Below are 27931 nucleotides of genomic sequence, written 5' to 3'. Positions count from 1 at the left end.
TGTAATGCCTCATGTAGCTACAATACTGTAATGCACTGTCCCTGAATTGGGTCACCCCCCCCCCCCCACCTATCCCTTCTCTCTTCACAGCAGATGGAGTGACAAACCCAAATTATGTCCCTGTGCTACTCTGTTTCTGCTCCTCTGTGCTAATCCGTCTGGGACACACATTTTATGCACTATGACAGCCTAGAGTAATTTAACAGAAAGGTAAGAGAAATGGTCCAACTGAGCAGTGGAGGGTAAGGGCAAAGTGCAAAGAATACGCCCGTGGGGGTTAAGTGTCTAAGCTGTATGTTTTGGCTTTTGGACTGACTAAATATACATATTTAAAGCGTTACAGATTGCGCGATAGAAACGTAAAGGTCATATCCGATTGAGCTGACATTTGCAGCATTTACCTTGAATGCATTCTCCTCTAGCGGGGGAACATTGCCTTTACATTTAAATCACGCTGTAATACTGAACTTCCGCAATAAGGTTGGAATAGAGCCCTAGATTTGCATTTAGGCTAAGTACTCTTCAAACATGCATTTTTAGTGATGTGTTTATTATTAAATGGCAAGTTCCAAGAAACAACATACATCCCTGTACATACGTAGGGCTCTATAAATTTAAATATACATTGACTAGAAAGGATGCCTATATAAATATTGCTAAAACTAACACATTGGCAATCTGGACAGATAGTGTCACTTTTCTTCCCATAATTCAATTCCAGTAATTAACAAGTTGAATTATATTAATTAGATAGAATCATGTTAATGTCAGGCTAAGTTTCAATGACTCAAAAGTAACACTGGTGATGAGATGACTGAAAGGTAACACTGGTGATGAGATGACTGAAAGGTAACACTGGTGATGAGATGACTGAAAGGTAACACTGGTGATGAGATGACTGAAAGGTAACACTGGTGATGAGATGACCGAAAGGTAACACTGGTGAAAGTGATCATATAATACAGTACCGGGGAATGAGTAGGGAGTTTCTGCCTCTAAGACATTCTCAACCGAGGCCTTCACAATCACTGTATGACACAACTGGCGGTGACCTCTGGTATGCTCTCTAGGCTGGGGCTCTTTTGAATCTTCTTCGCTTTGTAGTGTTCAGCTCCATTGTCTAAGATGTTCTGGAGGATGTCCTTGCTCTCGCTGGGAGGCAGGTTGAAGAAGAAGTACTGTGGAGCCATCTGAATGAACCTGGGTAGAGGGAGGGAGTCATTGGTGAACATGGAGTTGGACATTGGGCGAGTCAACCCAATATTCTCTGATATATTTGCCTTTTCATTCATTTGCTTCTGGTTCTGATTTCACAGTAAGTATTGTCTTATTCATTTGCACTTGAATTTAACATAGCACAGGATCATTGGGTCAACTGCAATTATGGAGAGCAACCTGAAATGAATTTGAATTACAGTGAGAGGGAATTGAAATTAGTTAGATTATCATAGACCAAAGAACAGGAATCTCCCGATGATATTCACTGCAATTGACCAAAATGCAGCAATCAAAGATTTCCTATGAATGACACCCAATCTCTTTGTTGGAAAGAGCACTTACTGTAACATCAGTCTAAAAGTTGCCAGGAGCGCCATTTGGTAAACATTTGAGCGATTAAAAAAAAAAAAACATTTCAGAGTGTAACCTAACACGGCATGTGAAGGCTGCCGAGCCTTGTCTGTCATTAACAGTCCCCATTAAACCAGCACCCTCTCTGTAGCTGTGCTCTTCCTAATCCTCTTTTAACCAGCTGATACTGGAGGGCAGGATTAAGAAAACCCCCGCCCGTTACAATCTGACTAATGTGCCATGGTGAAAAGCCTGGTCCAAAAAGGAAAGCAGTGTCTGGGACCTCTTGTCTCTCCCTGAAGTAAATATCTGTAGTTATCTATTGGAGGTTACAGGCTACACACAGTTCTAACCTATTGATATATTTTTTATTTTATTTAATTACCTTTGATATACTATATTTAGGTATTTTTTACGTCTCCACCTCTAATCCACTTACTCCTCTGGTGATATGTGGGACACGGTGCGGATGCAGTTGTCCTCTGAGAAGGAGTACTGATGGAAGAGGACCCACTCCGGCAGGCCCAGTTTGGGTGTCTTGGTGCCGTAGGCAGAGAAAGGGTGGATCTGGGCCACGTGCTTGTGTGTCAACATGAAGTAATTCCCTGATGAATCCACATCCCTTGCCACCTGAAAGTCATAACAGTATGTCTTTTATAATCACTTCAAGTTTCACTTCAAAAGGAACTCGCACATCTGAGATATCTTTTTGCAGTTGCATGGGAACAATGTGATAACTTCAAAGACAAGAGAAACCCGCACACCGCTCTTGCTAGTGATACGAGTAAGTAAAGGTAGATTGTATCTTTCAAGTTTCTTAGTAGTAACAGTTATCAATAGATGGCTAATGGTAGAAGAAAAGCCATATTACAGTACCTGCATGAAGAAGCCTGCTAGCAGCGCTCTCTTAATGTTGAGAGTGTTTCCCTTGGAGCCAAAGGAAGGCATGGAGACAGGCAGCTCTATCCTCCTCAGGATGTCAGTCAGCTCAGAGCGGATAGCATCAGCTGTCTGCAGGGCAGACAGACTCAGGAAGTAGTCCTGACACCACTTCTCCACACTGACAACTGGAAAACGCCAAACCAGAGAGAGTAAATGAGGGTTTTAGGGTCAATGGCCAATGTTATCCTTTTTTTTTTAAAGCTTGTTGTATGCACTGTGGCTACAGGTATGCCTATGTGAACTCACAGGGCTCATGCTGGTTCTGTTTGAAAGCCTTGTAGATGTTGATGAGGGTGAAGTGGTCTCCCTCTGGGTGCTGGAACTTCAGGTGACACTGAGAGGCCTCTAGCCTCAACTCCCTTGAGGGGACCAGGAAGCAGCTTGGTGCTAAGGGGGGCAGCGTGAGAGAAGGGGTTAGCACACTAATGTTGTACATTATGAAGTATATGTGAGGATTGACGTGACTTCACTTTGTATGAGGTTTGCAAGTGTGCAAGCATGACCACAGCATGGTGGTGGTGTGTGTTACCACGAACCTTTAATGTGGTATACAGACCACAGAGCATAAGTTGAAGTCCCACACACCTGTCAGCATGGCGGCGATGGTGACCACCTCGTTGACACAGTCAAACTCGCAGGAGGCCAGTAGTGTCTTGGCCATCTGGGGCTCCAGGGGGAACTCAGACATGATGATGCCGATCTCTGACAGGTTCCCATCGTCATCCAGGGCTGCTAGATAGTCCAGTTCCTCCAAGGCCTGCATCAGACCCTCAGGATCTGGTGGAAATAACACCGCCATGGAAATGAATTGAAGTGTTACGGACAGAATTGTGAAGTATCTGACTTTGTAAAGAAAGTCACCTGTAAACTATGTGATTACAACCTTGTAAAACGGATTATTTTCAAGGTACAACCAGCAAGCAGGCTAAACTGATTGTCATTTAAGTCCTCAATATCCTAAAATCAGCTGTGCATCACTATGCAAAATAAATGTTCTGAGAGGCTTTGCTTTACACGGAGGGTTTTGGATGTAACAATGTTTTCAACAAGAAAAAACTACAGCATACAGCAATAAACATCTCAAATGTACTGTCCCGTTATGATCATTATGGTGAATCCTGAGAAACAACATCAGCAACATAATAATAATAATTAGAACATCACACCCATCAACACACACTTTCAATCAATGTCATCCAATCATGGGGCTTATAGTGAAATGCCCACATTGCCCAGCTGCACATGATCATTACGCTGTAGTGCTTGGCAGGGCTTACACACACACACACACACACACACACACACACACACACACACACACACATACACATTCACACACACAGAGAGAGAGAGAGAGCATGACTAAAATCCTTTTCGTTAATGAGTGTTAGACCTCTATGGCTGCTGCTGCATCACTAGGCCAACTCTCCAAACATTGGCTGTAGAACAGGGCTTGTCAGCTCAGCTAACGCATGCCTCACCGACCTCCAATAGAACACAATACCACACAACAGGCCTGTTTGTACCGGACACACGGGCCAAACGAAATAACTGAGCTCAACCCTAAATGTGTCTCTCTACAGGATACATGGAGCTCAAAAACTTAAATACAAAACAGAATTATGCATTAAGAATGTAATTTCATTTTGATGATGTGTCACTCCACTCAGTATGTATACATTTAGCTCCCCAGTACATATGTACTATAGATACAATAAAAAAAAAGTAATGTTGAAGAAAGAGCCTGTACCTGGCCTGTCGATAAAGTCACAGCGGCCCAGACCGCCAATGTCCATCCTCTTCAGGAAGAGCACCGTGGATGTGATGTCAGACTCAAGGATGTGGGGGCGTGTCTCACTGGGCAGGGGTGTGTCCTCTGGGTACAGACAAAAACTCTTCCCTGCGGGAAATGATGCACTCAGGTTAGCAAGAACACATGACCCTCCAAACTGTGTGACTTCAATACCTGGCCTTTGTTACTGATTTCAGTCTTCGTCATACCTGTTGGTCCTACAAGCTGTTTGCGGCTTTCTGCTTGGATCCGACTGATAGGTTGAATGGCGACTGAGTTCGCTCTGATCCTAGGGTTATAAACCTAGAACACGAGGAAAGACAGACATTCATAAAAAAAACACCACTAATTAACATTTATTACAATCTTGTTACCAAAAAGGGGTACAAAGGTTTGCTTAAAATAACTATTCAGCAATAAGTTACTCACATTTCTTTTCTGGACACCGGCATCGATGACAAAGTTCAGCATGTGCACAGCCCAGAAGAGGTCTTCATTTGGACTGGAGGTGAGGAATACTCTTCTGCACCGGCCTTCCTCTTCACCCGGCATGGGCAGAGTTCCACCCAGCCCAGGGTGCACCGAGATAGGGAGAAGTTCCCCTAGATGTGGGGGTATATTGGCCTCCTCGCGAAGGAGGATATCACGGGCAAGATCTATCTCCTAATAAAACACAAGAGAAGGTTGAGTAATGCTGTTGTCGAAGCAACAGTTGTCATGGTATGGCTTCTGCCACGTTCCCAGACTGTAGACTAGGATATGTGGTCCTGTGTGGCTCAGTTGGTAGAGCATGGTGTTTGCAACGCCAGGGTTGTGGGTTCGATTCCCACCGGGGACCAGTACGGGGGAAAAAAAATGTATGAAAAGTATGTATTCGCTACTGTAAGTCGCTCTGGATAAGAGCGTCTGCTAAATGACTAAAATGTAAATATGACATTTTAAGAAAATCTTACTTGAGTTGTGGCCAAAAACACAACTATATCCCCTTCCTCTTGGGAGTGGTGTATCTCCAGAACCAGTCGCAGGGCAGAGCAGAAGTAGTCCTTGTGGCTGGTACCAGTATACACCGCCTCCGCTGAACATACCCCCTCCAGCTGGATCAGTGGGACATTCCTGTAGTGGCCCAGTAGTGTGGGTCCTGGGTGTGTAGCTGTGAGGAGCACCACACGGAGCTCGGGCCTTTGCAGGGCGATGTCTTTGAGAAGGCCCAGTAGAACATCTGTACTGACCGTCCTCTCGTGGGCTTGGTCGATGACGATGACACCGTAGTGCTCCAGCATGGGGTCTGACATCATCTCTCTGAGCAGCATGTCATCAGTGCAGTACCTGGGGTGGTGAAGAAGAATAGGGTCACAAACAGGCGTAGGGTAACATTTTGTGGGAGTAGCAAATGTGTTGATAAAGTTCTACTAAAGTGATTTATCAAGTACATAAACTCTATTTACAAAAACATAAAATCAATCAATTCTAGTGCTCTAATAGCAAATGAAAGCCAAAGGTGCAAGACAACATGACGTATTAGGAGATGAATAGCCGTCCTCCTGGAAGGGTCCTTAATGAAGCTGCTGTGCTTGGCTACTTTGTGTAATTTGGGGCTCTTTTCAATCGGTATCGCTGAAGTGTTACAGATTGCTCGATAGAAATGTAAAGGTAATTTCCGATAGAGCCAACATATGCAGCGTTTACCATGAATGCAGTCGCCGCTAATGCAGGAACGTTACCTTTAAATTTCAATCAAGCTGTAACGCTGAACTACCGCGATACAGATTGAACAGAGCCCTTACTCTTAGAAAAAGGTTTCTTTGGCTGTGCCTATAGGAGAACCCTTTTTGGATCCAGGTAGGACCCTTTTTGGTTCCAGGTAGAACCCTTTTGGATTCCATGTAGAACCCTTGTGGAAAGGGTTCTACATGGAACCCAAACAGATTCTCTACCTGGAACCAAAGTCATTCTATCTGGAACCAAAAAGGGTTCTTTAAAAGGTTCTCCTATGGGGACAGTCGAAAAACCCTTTAAGGTTCTAGATAGCACCTTTTTTCCTAAGTGTGTAGTTATTAGTCTAGTCAGTGGATTCATTATGTCTCCCTGGCTGCCTGTTTTCTTAGCTTGTCTTGGGTCTTTGTTCCCCGGCTGACTTATGGCAGTGAAAGACGCGGGAGCGTGGCATATGGTCAGAGTGAGAGCTGGGCAGCTGCAGGGGAGCCCCATGAAAAGAGGCTCCTCAACTCTTTTGTTCAGTTCTTTAAAAAAAGAAAAGACAGCCACCGAGAAGGTGGGGGTGACGCGGGGGGTGATGTAAGTGTGTGAGTGTGTTTGTGAATTGGTGTGTGAGCAGTGTGTGTAATAGTGTTTACAGACCTGAGAACAGTGTCACCAGAGCAGCATGTCTCTAGGGGGATGCTGTAGCCCACTTCATGACCAATGTTGACATCCATCTCATCAGCTACACGCAGGGCCAGATCCACTGTATGTTGCCTGTGGACCTGGGTGCACACCACCATGCCATTCTGGTACTGGACAGACAGGCAGAACTCTGCACACCACTGGGGAATCTGAGCATGCCACAGGAGGGAAAGAATAGAACATGAAACATACTGCCACATCAGATTATCCTTTCTAATCACGTCCTTCAGTCATAATTAGAGCGTTAAACCCCAAACCCTTCATTTCACTTACCAGTTTGAACATCTCACTTTTCTCCTGAAGTGTGCACTGGTTTAGTACTACCCACTAATGTAAAAATATTGAATTAGCATGGGCGTGGGCTAGAGGGAGATTCCACCATAGGCCTATTTCTTATACCAGTCCTTTTCTTTCAAATTCATTATGGTGATTGAACAAGTGCACCCTTTGGGAGAAAGGAAAGATTTTTGGGATGCAGGCAATAGTATCTGCATTACACACATATTTTAGTGAGATAAAACCTAGTTATTATCAGAGGGGAGAGTAATCAACTCACCTGAGAGCTTCTGCCAGTTCTTGCAGTGCCAGAGACAATAATAAACTGCCTGTTGGCCAGCTTGTCCATGAAATCACACCTGGCTTTCCAAACTGGCAGATCCATCCTTTCCTTCAGTAATGTGTAATATCGAGAGGAGTAGGGTAGTCCGTCAAATCGATTAAGCTCCAAAACATCACCATATTCTACAACTTCTTTACCTGCTCCTTCTGTTTCGAAGGCTACTCTATCCTCCCAATACTTCTCTCCGGTTATGCCCTGCGCCATGGTTGAAATGGATTACGCGCTCCTTTCTTTACCCAATCGAGAGATAGGCTACGCGCTAACAGAAAGAGCCTCGACCATGCAAATAATTTAAAGAAAGTTTACGTGATTTTATATAATTCGAAGTCGGTTGTTCAAACGAAATAAAATTGCTTCGAATGAATGCCCCTGCCCTGCTCCAAACCGGGAGAGCCTGAATAATGAAACGCGCTCCAGCGACCGTGAAGGCTGACTCGTCATGTGGCCACTAATCCCAGAGTCCAACAGATGAGACTAGGATCAATGATGGAACAGGGCAGCCAGGGCACAATAGAATAGAGAACAATAGTTTGAATAGAACATGGCCAGCGTGGAGGAGTGTGCGGCTGTGCACAGCTGCATGGTTAATACTTTATTGTGCAATTTCACATTTGCAACAATGGTGCAAACATAGAGAATGAGATGAATATTGCAACAGTAGCAATAAATCACAGCGTTGTCCAAACTTCGAAGGATTTCCCGCACATCAGGTTTTCCCGCAACCACCGCAATGTGGTTCCCATAGCAACCATCATCAAAAAGGCATTCATTACACAGTGTGAAAAACGTTTCACTAGTTAGCTAACGTAGCCAGCTACTGTTTCAGTGCGGCCCTAGAGTCGATGTCTGCGCCCCCGCGGAAATCAAATTAGCATAAGAAAAACATCACCATACAAATCATTCAATTTCAACTAGGGATATCGTGTTTTTTTGCATTGGATGAGTCTCAATCTACTGCATCAGCATATGCAGAAGAAAGGTTAAAGCTAGAGATGTTTTTGTCAGACCATGAAAACCGAAAATCGGTCTCCTAACAAAATAATCTGTATCATCCGAATGGTTTGGCCTACAAACTGTTATGACCCATTTATGTAAAGATGATACTCTCCCGAACACGATTTGCTCTATGACCCAGACAACGCCCCCACAAGCGTCATGGGACAGCCGATCTGCCAATTTATGTCTGTAGCTTCCGAATAGTGGGCTACACAGTAATATGTAATATACGGTCAATTACCGTGAGACTGGCAGTATTTTACATGACAATAGCCTGCGGACAAAATTTCATGACTGCCACAGCCCTAACTCTCAATACAAGTAGCTAAAAGTTGACCCACACCTTATCCCTTTCAATGTCTGTGTTGTTCTTGAGGCTGCCTTAAACCATTCAATACACCATCTCCTCGTCATAGGTAAAGTGGGTCACCATAGCATTGACCTGAGCTGGTAAACAGAGGAAAATTGACCATGGACAGGTCCACTAGAGAAATGGACCTGCTTCTCTGTGGAAGAGATGGACCCCAAATCACACACATACAGTAGTGGTTCATGCATGTATGTTTGTTTATTCCATGTGTAACTCTGTGTTGTATGTGTCTAACTGCTTTGCTTTATCTTGTCCAGGTCGCAGTTGCAAATGAGAACTTGTTCTCAACTAGCCTACCTGGTTAAATAAAGGTGAATACAAAAAAAAAAAATGCAGTGGTGATTTTAGCAGATTTTTTTGTTGTTGATTTTTGTCGACTTGATACATGATGATGACTGCAAGCCAAGATTTTGAAAGTATGATGTTGACATGATCAGTCCAATCAAATCTACTGTACATATAACTGATTTGATGTAATTTTATCTGTGGCCAATGACCTTGAGCCTTCTTGGATCGGCACTTCTAATGTAACTCTATGGCGCCACCCAAGGGGCTAGAATTTTTGAGGTCTCCCCTTAGACTTGGTAGTGATGTAGTGTCCTCATGAGTGACAGAACACTGAGCCAATCACGACGCAACGCTCCATATTTTCTGCTGGCTTATCCCACCACCACAGAATGCACTGAGCTAGGCTGAAACACCTGCATTTTGGAGCTGCCTTACTCCAGAAAACAAAAAAGAGACCATGTTTGTATGCGGCTTTATTAACTCAATGACATATATATTTTTTTACATTGTTTGCAAACTGATATGTGACATGTATTAATGGAAAAATAACATGCAAAACAGGCAAAACCTGCCCTGAATGACGGGTCGCCACTAGGTGCATGGGTAAAATCACTGGGGAAGCCAGAAAAAAAGCCATATTACAACCTACAACCTCTATAACCTGTTCATATGTCTTGTGACCGTGATACAGTGCATTTGGAAAGTATTCAGACTCTTTGACTTTTTCCATATTTTGTTACGTTACAGCCTTATTCTAAAATGGATTAAATAGACAGAAGTGTGCTATATGGTAGACCAATCCGAACTCATCTCTCGGCATGTCCAGCCCACTCATTATCTCAGCCAATCATGGCTAATGGGAAGGTTGCTGACTTTTTCTGTGGCTAAACCAACTAGGCTCGTAATTTATCAATTTTATTCATATTGACAGATGTCTTGCAAGTTTCTTATTAAGGCAGATGAAACTTCACATGTTCCAGAATGCATTTCTGCCCAAAAACACATTTTGTTAAAAAAAAAAGATTACTTTCAAATAGCTTTCGTGTGAAGTAGTGACCCGCGACATACTCCTAGTTTCCTGAAACAGGTCACATATAGACAGGTGTGTGCCTTTCCAAATCATGTCTAATCAATTGAATTTGGAAGCAAAGAAACGCACACCTGTTTAGGCGAGGTGCTGGCTAGCTGAGTAGAACACCTGAAAAAGAAAAGGAGAGCCTTTGGTGTTATCATGTGCTCCACTAAGGCAGTTATTTATCTAATAACTTGTCCTTGTGGTAAAAATGATGTGGTTAAAAAGAAGCGCAAAATAAAAGTACGAATCTCGGAGCATCGTAGCACCTTTGGTGCAAAAACTCAACGTACCCAGTTGCAGACCACTTTTTGGAAGCAAACCACAAACTACTCTAGGAGAGGGGGTGACCTTGACAATTTAATTTAAAGACCCTTGCTCCCTTCGGTCTCAATGAGGACTTTGATATGAAGTCATTCTTGTGATTATTATGATTTTGGTATTCATTGTACATGTTTGTAGGCCTAGTATGTAGCCTAATTGTATCTATGGATTGTATGCTATCATTCATGTTTTTTATATGTTCTATTTATATCTGTAAATCAACCAACGATATCAAGCCACCCCGGCCATGATTACAGACACCTGTGTGTGTGTGTCCTTTGAAACTATATAAACTAGTGACCCGCACTGTTTGTCATTATACCCTTATGAAGACAGCTTGTCTGTCAAAACGTTGGTTATTAGTTTATAAAATTATTGCATCTGAGCTCCTAGAGTGTGCGGCTCTCCTTTTCAATCAATTGAATTTACCACAGGTGGACTCCAATCAAGTTATAGAAACATCTCAAGGATGATCACTGGAAACAGGATGCACCTGACCTCATTTTTGAGTCTCATAGCAAAGGGTCTGAATACTTATGTGAATAAATAATTTCAGTTTTTTCCTCCTCTCTATCATTTTGACGAAACAGTCTATCACTGTCATACAGTACACGCTTTTATTTTTTGTTGTCTGGCTGAAATGCTTGCTCGCTAGTCTAACTTTCATTCATGGGCAGCGTTAGCTATTTAACATTAGCCTTCTACATCTAGCTACATATTGAACTTCCATCCTCTCAGGCCAGGGTCACAATGTATGAATTAATGGTTGGATCAGAATCACCGTTACAATCATTGGCCAGCACGGATAATTAAGTCAAACCAAAAGTCCAAATCCCTATCTTCCTCCATGTCTAATTTAGGAAAGGACCAATTTTAGCTAGCTAGCTAGCCAAGAGTGTGCAAAGCTGTCATCAAGGCAAAGGGTAGCTTCTTTGAAGAATCTCAACTATAAACTTAAAAAAAAATAGTTTAACAGTTTTTTGGTTACTACATGATTCCATATGTGTTATTTCATAGTGTTGATGTATTCATTATTATTCTATAATGTAGAAAATTGTAAAAATAAAGAAAAACCCTTGAATGAGTAGGTGTGTCCAAAATGTTGACTGGTAATGTATATAATGTCCTGTATAATGTAATGTAGCTGGGCACCTTGCTGTCATAGCCTACAGTCGTGGCCAAAAGTTTTGACAATTACTCAAATATTAATTTTCAAAAAGTTTGATGCCTCAATTTGTATGATGCAATTTGCATATACTCCAGAATATTATGATAAGTGATCAGATGAATTGCTATTAATTGCAAAGTCCCTCTTTGCCATGCAAATAACCTGAATCCCCAAAAAACATTTCCACTGGATTTCAGCCCTGCCACAAAAGGACCAGCTGACATCATGTCAGTGATTCTCTCGTTAACACAGGCATGAGTGTTGACGAGGACAAGGCTGGAGATCACTTTGTCATGCTGATTGAGTTCGAATAACAGACTGGAAGCTTCAAAAGGAGGGTGGTGCTTGGAATCGTTGTTCTTCCTCTGTCTACCATGCTTACCTGCAAGGAAACACGTGCCGTCATCATTGCTTTGAACAAAAAGGGTTTCACAGGCAAGGATATTGCTGCCAGAAAGGTTGCCCCTAAATCAACCATTTATCAGATCATCAAGAACTTCAAGGAGAGCGGTTCAATTGTTGTGAAGAAGGCTTCAGGGCGCCCAAGAAAGTCCAGCAAGCGCCAGGACCGTCTCCTAAAGTTGATTCAGCTGCGGGATCGGGTCACCACCAGTACAGAGCTTGCTCAGGAATGGCAGCAGGCAGGTGTGAGTGCATCTGCACGCACAGTGAGGTGAAGACTTTTGGAGAATGGCCTGGTGTCAAGAAGGGCAGCAAAGAAGCCACTTCTCTCCAGGAAAAACATCAGGGACAGACTGATATTCTGCAAAAGGTACAGGGATTGGACTGCTGAGGACTGAGGTAAAGTCATTTTCTCTGATGAATCCCCTGTCCGATTGTTTGGGGCATCCGGAAAAAAAGCTTGTCCGGAGAAGACAAGGTGAGCGCTACCATCAGTCATGTGTCATGCCAACAGTAAAGCATCCTGAGACCATTCATGTGTGGGGTTGCTTCTCAGCCAAGGGAGTTGGCTCACTCACAATTTTGCCTAAGAACACAGCCATGAATAAAGAATGGAACCAACACATCCTCCGAGAGCAACTTCTCCAAACCATCCAGGAACAGTTTGGTGATGAACAATGGCTTTTCCAGCATGATGGAGCACTTTGCCATAAGGCAAAAGTGATAACTAAGTGGCTCGGCGAACAAAATATCGATATTTTGGGTCCATGGCCAGGAAACTCCCCAGACCTTAATCCCATTGAGAATTTGTGGTCAATCCTCAAGAGGCGGGTGGACAAACAAAACCTCACAAATTCTGACAAAGTCCAAGCATTGATTATGCAAGAATGGGCTGCCATCAGTCAGGATGTGGCTCATAAGTTAATTGACAGCATGCCAGGGCGGATTGCAGACGTCTTGAAAAAGAAAGGTCAACACTGCAAATATTGACTCTTTGCATCAACTTCATGTAATTGTCAATAAAACCCTTGACACTTGTGAAATGATTGTAATTATACTTTAGTATTCCATAGTATCATCTGACAAAAATATCTAAAGACACTGAAGCAGCAAACTTTGTGGAAATTAATATTTTTGTCATTCTCAAAACCTTTGGCCACGACTGTACATGATTCAGTACGGCTGTGAGGTAAGATTGGCGTCAGCATTTACGAGCTACACTCTATTCTCTACAGTAAATGTAAAGTGCACTACTTTTAACCAGAGCCTTAGTTTAACTATCCAAAAGGAAGACTAAAGGAAGTAAGTTACAATTTTGAGGCTAAAAGGCATGTTGATTGTTGTCTCAGTTGGATGTTAGAGACAACGTGCCCCACTGACTGGACTCCTTTGATGAGGGTGTCAGCAGTCAGTGGGAACCCAGCGGTGGCCTCTCTCCTCATCAGAGCCGGGGCTGATGTCGACACCAGGACAAGGATGGGAAGACACCACTTATGGTACACTCCAAACACTTCTTCACAAACTTCTGATGTGCCACTAAAGAGGTTACTCACGGTGCAAACTCATCGAGGCTCCTTCGAAAATAGGACATTGGACAGGGCAAGCAGTCAATACAACAACTGTGTCTGCTAGGTGGCAGTGTTGAACCACCATGAGTTGCTGGTGCAGTTGTTGTTGGACAGGGCCGACCACGATGTGAAGAACGAGGCAATGACAAGTAACAGCATGGGTTCTGTTGCGATTAGAGCAATTTAAATCATTCTAGAATTGACTGATATTTTTGTCTTTGCAGTTTGGGCCAGGGGAAGCTGAAATAGCAAAGGCCTTTGGGAGAGAGGTAATGCTTTCTCCATAAACATTACTGTTGCGTTGTACAGTATGTTACTGTTATAGTGAATATATGAGCAAGTGTTGTTTATTATTTTTTCCCTACAGAATTTCATCAGTTTATTAGAAGGACAGAAGAGTATAGTCAGAGATGGTATAGTCCATTAGTAAAGGGCTTAGGTTGACAGCCTCATTTTTTTCAAAATTTCTAATAGCTTTATTATTGTTGCTTATTTTTTAACACATTGTATGTATGTATACTAAACCTGCATTTTTATCTGGATATTTGTTTTGCATAACAAAAGATTTTTATGGCTAAATGATGAGATTTTTATGGCTAAATGAAATAATAAACCACCAAGAATTGCCTCAAGACTCAAAGGACTGACTTGGTTACGCTATACTGTACAGATGTCTGATAAAACCTTATCCTATGAGAGGGAGACACATTTCACATTGCTGTGCCAATGAGTCATGTATTATTATTTGTAATAATGTGTTTGTGTTGTCTTCTACCTACATTCGCCTGTACAGTCAGCAAAATAAATGCAAATAAATCAAATGAACAGCATAAGAGAAACCTCATTTATTTGGCTCCGCAATAATGTTCAAGTACTCCAACTGCTCCAGAATCCAATCTTTTACCATAATCCTCATTCCAAATGGAGTTTAATAAAAAAAATACATGTTTTATTGAACAGGAGAAACCATCACATTGTGGTTCTCACTGCTCTTGTAAAATAAAATAATGATTGCTGACAGATACTATATTTACACTAACTGTACAATGGCTTTTAATTTGAAAATGTAACAGTGAAACAAAAAATACAGTACATTTGTAGAAAGCAACTTTTACATGTGAATAGATCTGAAGATCTGACAAATGCTGACATCAGATAGCAGTTTATCTAAATCTGTAAAAAGGAACATATACAGTGATTACTAAAAGTGTAAATGCAACTACGCAATGCAAGTCTGATGAGTAGCGAGTAGTGCATTCCACAATATTGAGCGACAAGACATACACTGCATTATGAGTACACGCACATGCATCCATTGAATTAAAGCACAACAGTATATTGGTGATCACAATACATTGCAGACCAGGTTTGATATTTTGTTTTACACCTACAATAATGCAACCACATGTGCCCCTGTTTACTGCTGTACTGAATACTTTTTCATGTAAAAGTTCCCTCCTGTTGAAACAACCTTGCAAAAGTAGTTATGAGAGTGAGGTCATAACTTCATATGGTAAGCTTGCTGCTACACACACGCGCAGGCATGCACGCACACACACACCCCGTGCCATGCCAGGTGACTGAGCAGTATGATGAACACTTACTCAGCACCCATCAGAGCTATATTTAATGAACCATATTGTGGCCAAGACATTATGTACCCACAGTCTCTACTTTAATTTGGACAACATTTTAATGTATTGAAAATCAATTGTGTCACTTAGTCCACAAATTAAAGTAAAGTAAAGTTTAAAGGGAAAAGAACAGGACATTCAGTACAGGTATTGGATATATTTGCTGTAAGACTGTAATATTTCAAAGGACAAATTCAACTTAATTGGAATTGTCTTGAAAACCTCAAGGAGAGTTGTGTGCCAATGTGTGAGACCGAGCTCCAATACTAAATGAATAATGATAACCATGAGGTCAAGTACCGGCAATTACCTCATAAAGTAAACCACTTGTGCATACTTTTGTCTGAGTAAACTTTGAAAAGATAAAAATGAATAAAACATTGGACACCATCTAAGTGGGGTTTGGACTGTTCACAACACTGAAGTCATCTTGACACCACAGCATCAAGTGAGCTGAAGTGTAGCACGCTCCTCCACCAGCCCAGTTATATTGCATTATTTGGTGTTGCTGTAATTCTCTGGAACCCAGCAGTGTCAGCTCATTTTAGACTCTCCTGGCCCCGCTGGGAGCATTACGTATTACACAACTGCCAGCAAATACTCCAAACTGTGTGTAAGAGAGTTGAGTATTTATGAAAGCGGTGACTACAGCATATCCTTCAAGTCTGTGGTCACAACATGAACTATTAAGGGCATGTAAGAGCCCAAAATCATTTGTAAGTTTGTAAACGTGTTCAAGTTCGCCAGCGGAGAAAAACTTCAAGGTCAGAGATACTTTTCTCTGTGGTACTGTAGTTCTATACTTGGGTCCAATACCCTGTCAATGAACTCATATTAGGGTACATACTGTATGAATAAAGATCATGTATGTAGATCATGTATGAATACAAAGATCGAACAATAATCCAAAATGTCAATTCTCAAGTATGTGTCCATTCTGAACAATTCCCTTGCTTCTGCACCGAATTTGATTACTTGAAACCAGTGGAGGCTGCTGAGGAGAGGACGGCTCATAATAATGGCTGGAACAGAGCAAATGGAATGGCATTAAACACATGGAAACCATGTGTTTAATGTATTTCATACCATTCTACTTAATCTGCTCCAGCATTACCACAAGCCCGTCCTCCTCAATTAAGGTGCCACCAACCAACCACCTGTGCTCGAAACACACCTCAATTGACAAGTCCAACATGTCAGTCCGACACTGTTGCTGATTATGAAGTGAGTGGATGCCTTGGAATGTGAAAGCAGTTCTTATTAATGACAAACTGAACATAAACTCCCAGTCCCTAACACTGCTGCTTAGTGAGTTACAAGACATTAAATAGTTCATTTGTACCTGAGTGAGGACAACAAAAGCACCTTTCAGAGGCATAGCACCAATGTTTGAAGTCAGTCCCCTTTTCCTAAAACTCTGAGACCCTTTCAAAGTTGCAAAGGTCTGGTAGAGTCTTGTAGTGCAAATATGGGTCTCCATCCATAGAGCTCCCCACTATTCCATCTCCATTTCTTTGTGATCAGCGGTCGAAATGATGAGTCTTAGGCAGTCTCAGGGATTGTATGGGTGCATGTCTGAAAAGGGAGAAAAAAAACATGCAGAGCAAAGATGACATTTTTTTTCATACATTTTTCATTCATACAGTATATAGCTATAAACTTTTGCCAGCCAGCCCACCGTAGAACAGACCTGTTTGGTTGTGGGATGGTGAGCAGGGGCCTGGGCACGGTGGGGATGGGGATAGGGATGGGTCCAGGGAGGCGGACCCCCACCACCGAGGTGCTGCTTTCCACCCAAGCACGCCTGTCCAGAGGGTCTGCAGGCAGGGGCTTCTGGGGCGGACTGGGCTTCTCACGGTCCTAGGAACGACAAACCAGAAGTTGAAGAGTAGTGTTGGCACAGAAACCTCACTAGAGGGCACTGTGTTATAGAGTTCATCAGAATAATGTATCTGTCTGTTCTGTAGCCACCACTTCCGTAGCAACTCTCTCTGGAAGGTTATCTAAATGAGGTGCCATCATGTGTTACTAATCTAAAATGGGGAGGGCGAGGTAATGGCAAACATCTGCTAGCAGCATCCCAGCTGCTCTGCACAGTTTGTAGGAGGAAAGGAACAAACCTTGCGCAACACTCACAAATAAGTGCCAAGTTACAGCAAACACCAAATTCAAAGGATTTAGAGAACAGAATGAAGTGTTAAAGGCAATTCTACTGTAACAGAATGATGCAAAGACTCCAATATGAAACTTTAAAATGTAAAAATTAACTATGATTGCGAAGTTAAACAAACCATACATCTCTATGTACAAGGATGATTTTTAACAATTTCCTCTGAACATTTTACAAAAACACATTTACTTGAAGAACAATGCAGATACAAAGTTTGCTAACAGAATGACGGTTTGTGCTGTTTGAGCCGTCATTCTGTTACCAAACTTTGTTTTTTTAACATAGAGATGTGCATAGAGTTGAAGGGTTTGTTTAACTTTGCAATCACTGTTTTTTGTTTAAAGTGAAAAATCGGAGTCTCAGCATCGTTCCGTATCACCACAATAGGAACGAGAAAGCATGCCCATGCTCGCACATGGAAAAGTATCGCTCGAGTCTGACAAAATGGAATGTAACATTGAAGATAAAGTTCGTAATGACACAATTGCATGTGTACAACATCTGATGACCTACATCACTATGCTTGGTGTTTTTGGAGCTTTTTTTTATCCGTGCCCTGGCACTGCAGAATGAGCATGAGGTATATCGCTGGTTGGGGTCTGTTTCTCAAAACCAAGTGAAATCGTCCAAAAAGTGTCTGGAATCTTCTATAACATGCCATTTATATAACAAATATGAGCTTGTCCTTCAAGGGTGGAAAGTGTGTCCTGGACTAGATGACTTTGTTGGGACTTCCAGCTCTGTAATGTTTCACACATCAGCAAGAAGGTGATTTACATCAACCATGCTTGAATAACTGTGACCCCCTGATGTGAAAGATTATTATTCCATTATGTGAGTGGTTTGACCATGCATACATGGCAGCGGTAGGTAGGCATGGCATAGTGTGGTAGGTAGAGAAGTGGGGTTGTAACAGCACCTGAAGACATGACGTGTCATTTAACGAATCAGTTATGAATGGCCATCCCCAGTGATGTCATCATTAGTGGCTACTCTGTTGTAGTCGATCAAGCTCTTAGACCAGATACGACTGAGTCTACAGTACTAGTGTTAATGTTTTGTAGCTTAAACCACATCTTGTTACTTGGACTCAGTTAAATTGTATTAGGACAAGCAGTGGAGACCACTTCTTGTGAAACAGCGGTCTGTTTGTTGCTTCAATTTGCCTTTCGAAACGCTAAACTCAAAGAATAAGATCACCTCCTGGGGATGGCAGCTGAATCGTCTCCTGATGCAGTTAAACCAGAGGCGCCACAGAGGTTGAAATAAAGACCTAATCAGATTGAAGCCTTCTCTCCAGCCTGGTGTGGCTCCCAGTAAGTAGAAGTGCCTCTAACCACTCATCTCGAATCAGATAGGTTTTCCTCTCTCTGATAGTTAAGGGGTAGGGTAATCTGATACTAGATCTGTTGTTAAGGGCATCTAATACCTCAAGTGTTGTGTGTCTACCTCTCTGTGGTGGGTAGATGGAGAATGAATCCCACACAGCGGGGGTAGTGCTGGACCCGATACTCCACTACTGCAGGAGTCTATGTAGATGAGACGTCACCTTGGACACCATATAACATAATATGGACCCCCACATTCAACACCAACTGTGCCCCTCAGCAGACCTCCTAAGTCAAGATGTACCTTTTTGCCTGAACTGTGAAACCTGATTTAGACCATGCTGATGTGACAGGTTAAAGGAAATACTCATAGCCTGTTATACATTAAAAAGTATTAGTAAGTTCATAGCATGTGAGGATCTTAAAACATCTAAGGTTAAAAAGATCAGGCATTCAGTATTAGTTGATAGAGATTGATAACATTCATATAATTGTGTTAAAAAGTTAAAATCCGTCAAGCGTACATAGGGTAAGAATTGTAAAAGGAATGTGTAAACGTTATATTGCTTACTTTATATTGTGGTGCCTAATTGAAGTGGAAAAGTGTTAATCTGTGATCTACTAAATGCTCTTAATCTATGAGCCTGAGATCGATTGCTCTGGTCTCCACCCAAGTTCGCGGGGAAAGCTCGGTCTTTTTCCTCATTGCACTAAAGCTCATTGAGGAAACAATACCGTATCACTCTCGTGATTATTTCTCCCCTTTTTCAGGGGCGTAACATTTTTGGAGGCTCCGCTGAGATTGCTGCACAGATGTCCAGTTTCCACATTCTGGTCGCTGAATTCCGAGCCAGCTAAATCCCCACCTAACAACTCAGGCAGGCTGCAGTGAGGAAAGTGTTGCTGTTCGAGGGGAGCTGGAAGTTGGTGGTTAAGTACGTGTCAACTGAGGCCATTGATCGACCGTCAGAGACAGTAAGGACCATCTAATTCAGAGTCAACTCCTGCACAGTAAAAGTTCATCCTGTTCTGTCAACATGACGACCGCCTTGGAAGAACTACAGGAAGAGGTAGTAGGAGAATTGCACACCCTGACTAAAGACAAGTTACTAGAGATATGTGATTTCCTTGACATATCAGGCGAACAGAGAAGTGATGTTCAAGGCAAATCCCGCATATCATTGATGACTCACATTATGATGTTCCTTGAAAGAGAGGAAGTTGCAGAGTTAGAAGATGGCGGCATGTCGGAATTGTTGCTACTTAAAGACAAAATGACAGAGATGATCAGTGGCATAGATAACAAAACAGGGCAGACTGACCATGATATTGAAACAGCCGGAACACATCACAGAATAGAGGAACTGAGAACTGTAACCCCACAACAAGGGGTGGGAACTGAGCAGATTACTGCAGCCAAAGCCAGTGATTCTCTGGGTCAGCCCCAACCCCATGCCAATCTTCAGGGGAGCGTGCCGCTCTCACCCAGTGCACAGCCCAGCTCATACTGGCGCAAAGAGTTTAACATTTCTGGTCAGATAGGTGAACCGGGCCAGAAAGATAAACTGATTTTTTCCAGCCCTGCCCATCAGATTGAGAATGGACATAACAGAGGCTATCCTGAGGTAGAAATAGTAGACGCAGTAGTCAGGGCTATTTCTCCAGGCTCACAGCTACGCAGCTACTTGGAAGGTAAACCCCAGCTAACTCTTCCCACACTTAGATGTATCCTGCGTTCCCACTTCCAAGAGAAGAGTGCAACAGAGCTTTACAAACAGCTAGCTTCAGAAGCACAGCATAGCAAGGAGACCCCTCAAAGCTTCCTGATGCGCGTCTTAGATTTGAGGCAGAAAGTACTGTTTGCATCCCAGGAGTCAGAATCAGGGCTTAAGTATGAACCTGCTCTAGTCCAGCGCATGTGTTTACACACAGTCCTTACAGGTCTCCAGAGTGACAGTATCAGGATAGACATGCAGCCTCTCCTGCTAGATAGCGAAACATCAGATGAGGTTTTGCTAGAGAAGCTTAATATTGCTTGTGCTAATGAGATAGAAAGACAAAAAAAAGCGGTTAAATGCCCCACAGCCTGCTACAACTGTAAGTGTAGTCCAGTTAGAAGATACGCTATCTGCAAAGTGTCCTGTAAAGGAAGCCAAAGCTAAGATACCCGCAGAACTGTTAACAGAGTTAGCTGAACTTAAGACAGGTGTAGCTTCTCTAAAAGGTCTCAGTGCAGAGATTGCTCAGATTAAGGAGACAATACAGCAGCCTATGTTTCAGTCACCGCCTTGTGCCTATGCCCCAACTCCAGTTAGGAGACCAGATAGGGACCCCCAGCCACCTGCTTCCCAGCAGCAGTATTACAGCAACTACAGTCAGCCCCAAGCACCTGACCCTGCGCAGCATCAATATGCACCTAACCTGTATACCAACCGCTCTGCTCAAGCTCCAAGGAGGTGTTTTGTCTGCCAGCAGGCCAGAACAGATGCACGCTGCACACACTGCTTCCGATGTGGGAGTGGAGAACATTTTCAAGCTGGATGTAAAATCCGGGGAGTCAGACCATCAAGAGAGGCCCCTTTAAACGGGGAAGGGTCACCGCTGAGGGACGAGTGTTAACCTGTTATGGCTAGGGGGCAGTATTTTCACGGCTGGATAAAAAACGTACCCGATTTAATCTGGTTACTACTCCTGCCCAGTAACTAGAATATGCATATAATTATTGGCTTTGGATAGAAAACACTCCAAAGTTTCTAAAACTGTTTGAATGGTGTCTGTGAGTATAACAGAACTCAAATGGCAGGTCAAAACCTGAGAGATTCCTTTACAGGAAGTGGCCTGTCTGACCATTTCTTGAACTTCTTTGCCATCTCTATCTTTTACAAAGGATCTCTGCTCTAACGTGACACTTCCTACGTCTTCCATGGGCGCTCAGAGCCCGGGAAAAACCTGAATGTCATCATCCCAGCCCCAGGCTGAAACACATTATCGCCTTTCTCAAGTGGATATCAAGGGACTGTGGGCTTAGGCACGTGCCCTGGCTGCCCCCGTCTTTGTGATTTTTTCCTCTGTTTGCCGAAAAGGAGATTCCCGGTCGGAATATTGTCGCTTTTTTACGAGATAAATTGCATAAAAATTGATTTTAAACAGCGGTTGACATGCTTCGAAGTACGGTAATGGAATATTTCGATTTTTTTTGTCACGAATTGCGCCATGCGCACGACCCTGATTTACCATTTCGGATAGTGTCTGGGACGCACGAACAAAACGCCGCTATTCGGATATAACGATGGATTATTTTGGACCAAACCAACATTTGTTATTGAAGTAGCAGTCCTGGGAGTGCATTCTGACGAAGACAACAAAAGGTAATCAAACTTTTATAATAGTAAATCTGATATTGGTGAGTGCTAAACTTGCCGGCTGTCTAAATAGCTAGCCCGTGATGGCTGGGCTATGTACTTAGAATATTGCAAAATGTGCTTTCACCAAAAAGCTATTTTAAAATTGGACATATCGAGTGCATAGAGGAGTTCTGTATCTATAATTCTTAAAATAATTGTTATGCTTTTTGTGAACGTTTATCGTGAGTAATTTTGTAAATTGTTAGCAAATTCCCCGGAACTTTGCGGGGGGTATGCTGGTTCTGAACGTCACATGCTAATGTAAAAAGCTGTTTTTTGATATAAATATGAACTTGATTTCTGGCTTGGTACTCTGCTGACATAATCTAATGTTTTGCTTTCGCTGTAAAGCCTTTTTGAAATCGGACAGTGTGGTTAGATAAAGGAGAGTCTTGTCTTTAAAATGCTGTGAAATAGTCATATGTTTGAAAAATTGAAGTTTTTGTATTTTTGAGGAATTTGTAATTCGCGCCACGCCTATCATTGGATATTGGAGCAGGTGTTCTGCTAGCGGAACGTCTAGATGTAAGAGGTTAACCGTAGCTACCAAAAAGTCCCAGAAATGTGCAAATTGTGCCAGAGAAGATTCATTTGAGAACCTGAAACAATGTTCATCATGTAAAGAGACACTGTACTGTTCCAAAGTATGTCAAAACCAACATTGGACTAAACAAAATGCATTCACCTGGAAATTGACTCTACCAGTGAAAGGTTTTCCTGCACAGAGGAAAATGCCCACTCTTTACCATCCCTAACACAAGGTTGCCACCCCCATAAGGTCACCTCGCTAGTCGGCAGACAGTGCCTTATTGAGTGTCACCTGAATCGCCACCACCTCCAAGCTCTATGGGACACAGGCTCTCAGGTATCGGTCATTGATGAACGATGGAAAGAGGAATCTCTCCCAAATGCAAGGCTGAGAGATGTTTCAGAAATCCTGGACTCACCTGATGATCTAAGGTTGACTGCAGCAAATGGGACTGAAATGCCGTACCTGGGATGGATTGAAACAACTTTTCGGCTAGCCTCTGAAACTGACCAAACAAAGGAACTGATCATCCCAGTGCTGGTAATGAAAGGCTGTCACCTATCTCATCTCATCATAGGTTTCAATGTTATCGAGCACATCCTGACAATGACCGAAAAGACTTAACAATACAGTACAGTAAAAACAGCTTTCCCAAGCCTCAAAAGAAACAAGGTGAGAGCTTTTATACAGGCTGATAGCGCAGAACAGACAGATGAATACGCAGTGAAAACCAAGAAAGAGAAGGTTGCTGTACCAAAACACAGTAGCATTCAGATTGAGTGCCGTGTAGCTTCCCAGCCTTTCAAAGAGGACATGACAATGCTTTTCCAGCCAGACCTGAACACGCAGTGGCCAGACGACCTTGAGTTCTTTGACACACTAGTCAGAGTCAGGAAATGTGTTTTTCCAGTTATCATGCTTGATGTCTCTAACCCCACTGACCACGACATTGCCCTACTAGGACGCACAATAATCGGTACAGTACAAACCATTATGACTGTGTTACCTGCCCAAGTCTTTGAAAAAACTGTCACCCCAGCCACAGTGAATCACACCAGTGTTCGAACCCCATGTACTGCTACTGAACAGTGGGATCCACCAGTAGGTTTAAATCACCTAACCGAAGATCAGAGAGAGATTGTTAGGCAAATGCTTAAAGAAGAGAGTCCCTCCTTCTCCAGATCAGACAATGACATTGGCTGTATTGAACGATTGAAAATGACTATTTCTCTAAAGGACTCTGAACCAGTCAAGCGCACATACATGTCAGTGCCCAGGCCACTATATCAGGAGATGAAGGGTTACCTTTATGACCTCATAGCCCAGGGCTGGGTTAGGAAGTCAAACTCTTCATATTCTTCACCTGTCGTGTGCGTTCGGAAGAAGGACGGGACCCTCCGGTTGTGTATAGATTACAGAGACCTGAACAGAAAGATACATCCCAACCGCCAGCCCATTCCTCTGGTCCAAGACATCATGGACAGTTTAGGTGGTAATTCCTGGTTCTCCCTCTTAGGTCAGGGAAAAGCGTATCACCAGGGGTTCATCTCTGAAGAAAGCAGACCACTGGCAGCATTTGTGACCCCGTGGGGACTCTATGAGTGGATACGTATGCCATTCGGCCTCATGAACGCTCCTGCAGCTTTTCAGCGGTGTATGGAGGAGTGTTTGGAAGGGCTCCGAGATAACATCTGCATTCCTTATCTGGACGACATGCTAGTTTTCAGTAAAACTTTCGACAGCCATGTGAATGATGTGCGAAAAGTTTTGCAGAGTCTCAGAGAGTATGGCATTAAACTCAAACCAAGTAAGTGTGATCTCTTTAAACCCCAGGTCCGTTATTTGGGCAGAATAGTGTCTGCAGAGGGCAGCCGAGTTGACCCAGCCGATTTTGAAGCAGTAAGAGCATTGAAAGAAATCAGACCAGAGACTGTGGGCCAGCTCAGAAAAATGCTTGGTTTACTCACTTACTACAGACAGTACATCAAATACTTTTCTAGGAGGGCCAGCTGCCTGTATGGCCTCCTGAAAGCAGATTCAAAGAAATTACCTGACCACCCACGGAAAACAAAAACAAAGAAAGGAAGTCATGTGGTGCCCTCAAACAAGCCAATCCTGTGGACTAACCAGCATCAACAGGCACTTGAACAGCTGATTGAGTGTTTGCTTCACCCACCAGTCTTAGGTTTCCCTGATTTCACTCAGCCATTTGTTGTACACACTGATGCGTCACACCAAGGCTTGGGAGCAGTTCTTTATCAAAAGCAAGATGGGAAGCTTAGGGTCATTGCTTATGGCTCTCGAACCTTAACAGCAGCTGAGAAGAACTATCACTACCACTCGGGCAAGCTAGAATTTCTAGCTCTAAAATGGGCAATCACTGATAAGTTCCATGATTATTTGTACTATGCTCCGACCTTCACTGTATACAGCGATAACAACCCGCTCAGCTACATTCTGTCTACTGCAAAACTGAACGCAACCACTTCCAGGTGGGTTGCAGAATTGGCTGATTTCCACTTTACAATAAAGTACAGGCCAGGCAGAGAGAACGGTGATGCAGATGCTTTGTCAAGGATGCCACTGGATGTAGAGTCACTGATGGAAGAATGTTCTGAGGAGCTTCCACCAGACACCATTGCCGCCACGATACAAGCAGTTGAGGTACAGAAAGAGGCTGTTGTACCTTGGTCACTTTCAGCTGCATCTATGTCAGTATCAGCTGAAGGTGACACAACCACTGAAACAATCAGCTCGATCCTAAAAGATGGGATAAGAGAAGCACAAGAATCTGACCCGGTCATCCGTCCTGTGCTCAATTTCAAACTGTCTGGTTCCAAACCGCCAGTTAAAGAGCAAAGGGAATCCAGTCCAAAGACAAAATGCCTATTCAGAGAATGGGACAAATTGATAATAGACAGTGATGGCATTCTGTACAGAATCACTACAGCCCGCAAGCAGTTAGTTCTACCAGAGCAGTACAAAGGTAAAGTGATGGAAGAGTTGCACAATAACATGGGACACCAAGGTACTGACCGCACTGTATCACTAGTATGTGACCGCTTCTTCTGGCCATATATGCAATCTGACATCGAGCACTATGTGACTAAAACTTGTAGCTGTGTCAAGCAGAAAAAGCCAGCCCATGAAACAAGAGCTCCTCTGACAAACATTGTGACAACACAGCCATTTGAACTGGTATGTATAGACTTCCTTCATCTCGACAGATGCAAAGGGGGATATGAGTACATCCTCGTGATTGTTGTTCATTTTACACGTTTCACTCAAGCCTACGTCACCACATCAAAGTCAGGTAAAACTGCTGCAAATCTCATCTTCAATGACTTTGCCCTGAAGTTTGGGTTCCTGTCCCGCATCCACCATGACCAAGGGAGAGAATTTGAAAATCAGTTGTTCCATCAGTTAAAGAAACTCAGTGGCATGGCGGGGTCCAGAACAACACCCTACCACCCGATGGGGAACGGTCAAGTGGAACGCATGAACAGAACATTGTTGCAAATGTTAACTTCTCTAGGGCCAGTGGGACGAAATCGTCCCACCTACGTAACAGCCAGTGGAATCCTGTGGCGCGTTATTCAAATACCTTAGAAATGCTATTACTTCAATTTCTCAAACATATGACTATTTTACACCATTTTAACCTCTATGGGACCGGCGGGACGAATTCGTCCCACCTACGTAACAGCCACTGCCAGCCTGTGGCGCGATTTTCAAATCTTCAAAATCCTATTACTTCAATTTCTCAAACATATGACTATTTTACAGCCATTTAAAGATAAGACTCTCGTTAATCTAACCACACTGTCCGATTTCAAAAAGGCTTTACAACGAAAGCAAAACATTAGATTATGTCAGCAGAGTACCAAGCCAGAAATAATCAGACACCCATTTTTCAAGCCAGCATGTCACCAAAACCCAGAAGACAGCTAAATGCAGCACTCACCTTTGATGATCTTCATCAGATGACAACCCTAGGACATTATGTTATACAATACATGCATGTTTTGTTCAATCAAGTTCATATTTATATCAAAAACCAGCTTTTTACATTAGCATGTGACGTTCAGAACTAGCATACCCCCCGCAAACTTACGGGGAATTCGCTAACATTTTACTAAATTACTCACGATAAACGTTCACAAAAAGCATAACAATTATTTTAAGAATTATAGATACAGACCTCCTCTATGCACTCGATATGTCCGATTTTAAAATAGCTTTTTGGTGAAAGCACATTTTGCAATATTCTAAGTACATAGCCCAGGCATCACGGGCTCGCTATTTAGACACCCGGCAAGTTTAGCACTCACCATAATCATATTTACTATTATAAAAATGTCATTACCTTTTGTTGTCTTCGTCAGAATGCACACCCAGGACGTCTACTTCAATAACAAATGTTGGTTTGGTCCAAAATAATCCATCGTTATATCCGAATAGCGGCGTTTTGTTCGTGCATTCCAGACACTATCCGAAATAGTAAAGAAGTGTCGCGCGCTTGGCGCAATTCCTGACAATAAAATTCAAAGTATTCCATTGCCGTACGTCGAAGCATGTCAACCGCTGTTTAAAATCAATTTTTACGTCATTTTTCTCGTAGAAAAGCGATAATATTCCGACAGGGAATCTCCTTTTCGGCAAACAGAGGAAAAAATCCCAAAGGCGGGGGCGGTCGGGGTCACGCGCATAAGCTAGTGTCTCTTGATGGGCCACTTGAGAAAGGCGATAATGTGTTTCAGCCTGGGGCTGGAATGACGACATTCTCTTTTTTCCCGGGCTCTGAGAGCCTATTGGAGCCGTGGGAAGTGTCACGTTAGAGCAGAGATCCTTAGTAAATGATAGAGATGGCAAAGAAGTTCCAGAAATGGTCAGACAGGCCACTTCCTGTAAAGGAATCTCTCAGGTTTTGACCTGCCATTTGAGTTCTGTTATACTCACAGACACCATTCAAACAGTTTTAGAAAATTTAGGGTGTTTTCTATCCATATGTAATAAGTATATGCATATTCTAGTTACTGAGTAGGAGTGGTAACCAGATTAAATCGGGTATGTTTTTTATCCAGCCGTGTCAATGCTGCCCCCTAGCCCTAACAGGTTAAAGACAAGACTCTCGTTAATCTAACCACACTGTCCAATTTCAAAAAGGCTTTACAACGAAAGCAAAACATTAGATTATGTCAGCAGAGTACCCAGCCAGAAATAATCAGACACCCATTTTTCAAGCTAGCATATAATGTCACATAAACCCAAACCACAGCTAAATGCAGCACTAACCTTTGATGATCTTCATCAGATGACAACCCTAGGACATTATGTTATACAATACATGCAT

The 27931-nt window shown here is 42.8% G+C and overlaps 2 protein-coding genes and 1 pseudogene across 3 annotated transcripts in view; 1 reads left to right on the top strand and 2 right to left on the bottom strand.

Annotated features, from left to right (window-relative positions):
* Positions 1 to 531: 531 nt before the first annotated feature.
* Positions 532 to 7792, bottom strand: dhx32b (DEAH (Asp-Glu-Ala-His) box polypeptide 32b). The gene is made up of 11 exons (XM_014204351.3): positions 7263 to 7792; positions 6662 to 6855; positions 5257 to 5629; positions 4733 to 4966; positions 4513 to 4606; positions 4262 to 4411; positions 3097 to 3288; positions 2758 to 2898; positions 2446 to 2636; positions 2009 to 2199; positions 532 to 1200 (listed from the first exon to the last, which is right to left on the bottom strand). Exons 1-11 carry the CDS (start codon positions 7527 to 7529, stop codon positions 1026 to 1028), a joined length of 2202 nt encoding a protein of 733 aa, XP_014059826.1. The 5' UTR covers positions 7530 to 7792; the 3' UTR covers positions 532 to 1025.
* Positions 7793 to 7866: 74 nt separating this feature from the next.
* Positions 7867 to 13940, top strand: LOC123727332 (uncharacterized; annotated as a pseudogene).
* Positions 13941 to 14336: 396 nt separating this feature from the next.
* The window catches only part of adam12b (ADAM metallopeptidase domain 12b), a 169787-nt gene continuing 156192 nt past the window's right edge, over positions 14337 to 27931 (bottom strand). For both annotated transcript variants that reach the window (XM_014204336.3, XM_014204340.3), the window contains exons 22-23: positions 16838 to 17007; positions 14337 to 16722 (exon numbers count right to left, since the gene is read on the bottom strand). In XM_014204336.3, coding sequence (XP_014059811.2) covers positions 16668 to 16722; positions 16838 to 17007 — 225 coding nt within the window. In that variant the 3' untranslated portion in view covers positions 14337 to 16667. The remainder of the gene's footprint in view (positions 16723 to 16837; positions 17008 to 27931) is intronic.

The sequence above is a fragment of the Salmo salar genome, chromosome 01, assembly GCF_965601325.2.
Source record: "Salmo salar chromosome 01, fSalSal1, whole genome shotgun sequence".
NCBI classification, from domain to species: domain Eukaryota; kingdom Metazoa; phylum Chordata; class Actinopteri; order Salmoniformes; family Salmonidae; genus Salmo; species Salmo salar.
This window is presented reverse-complemented; position numbering and strand designations above follow the sequence as displayed.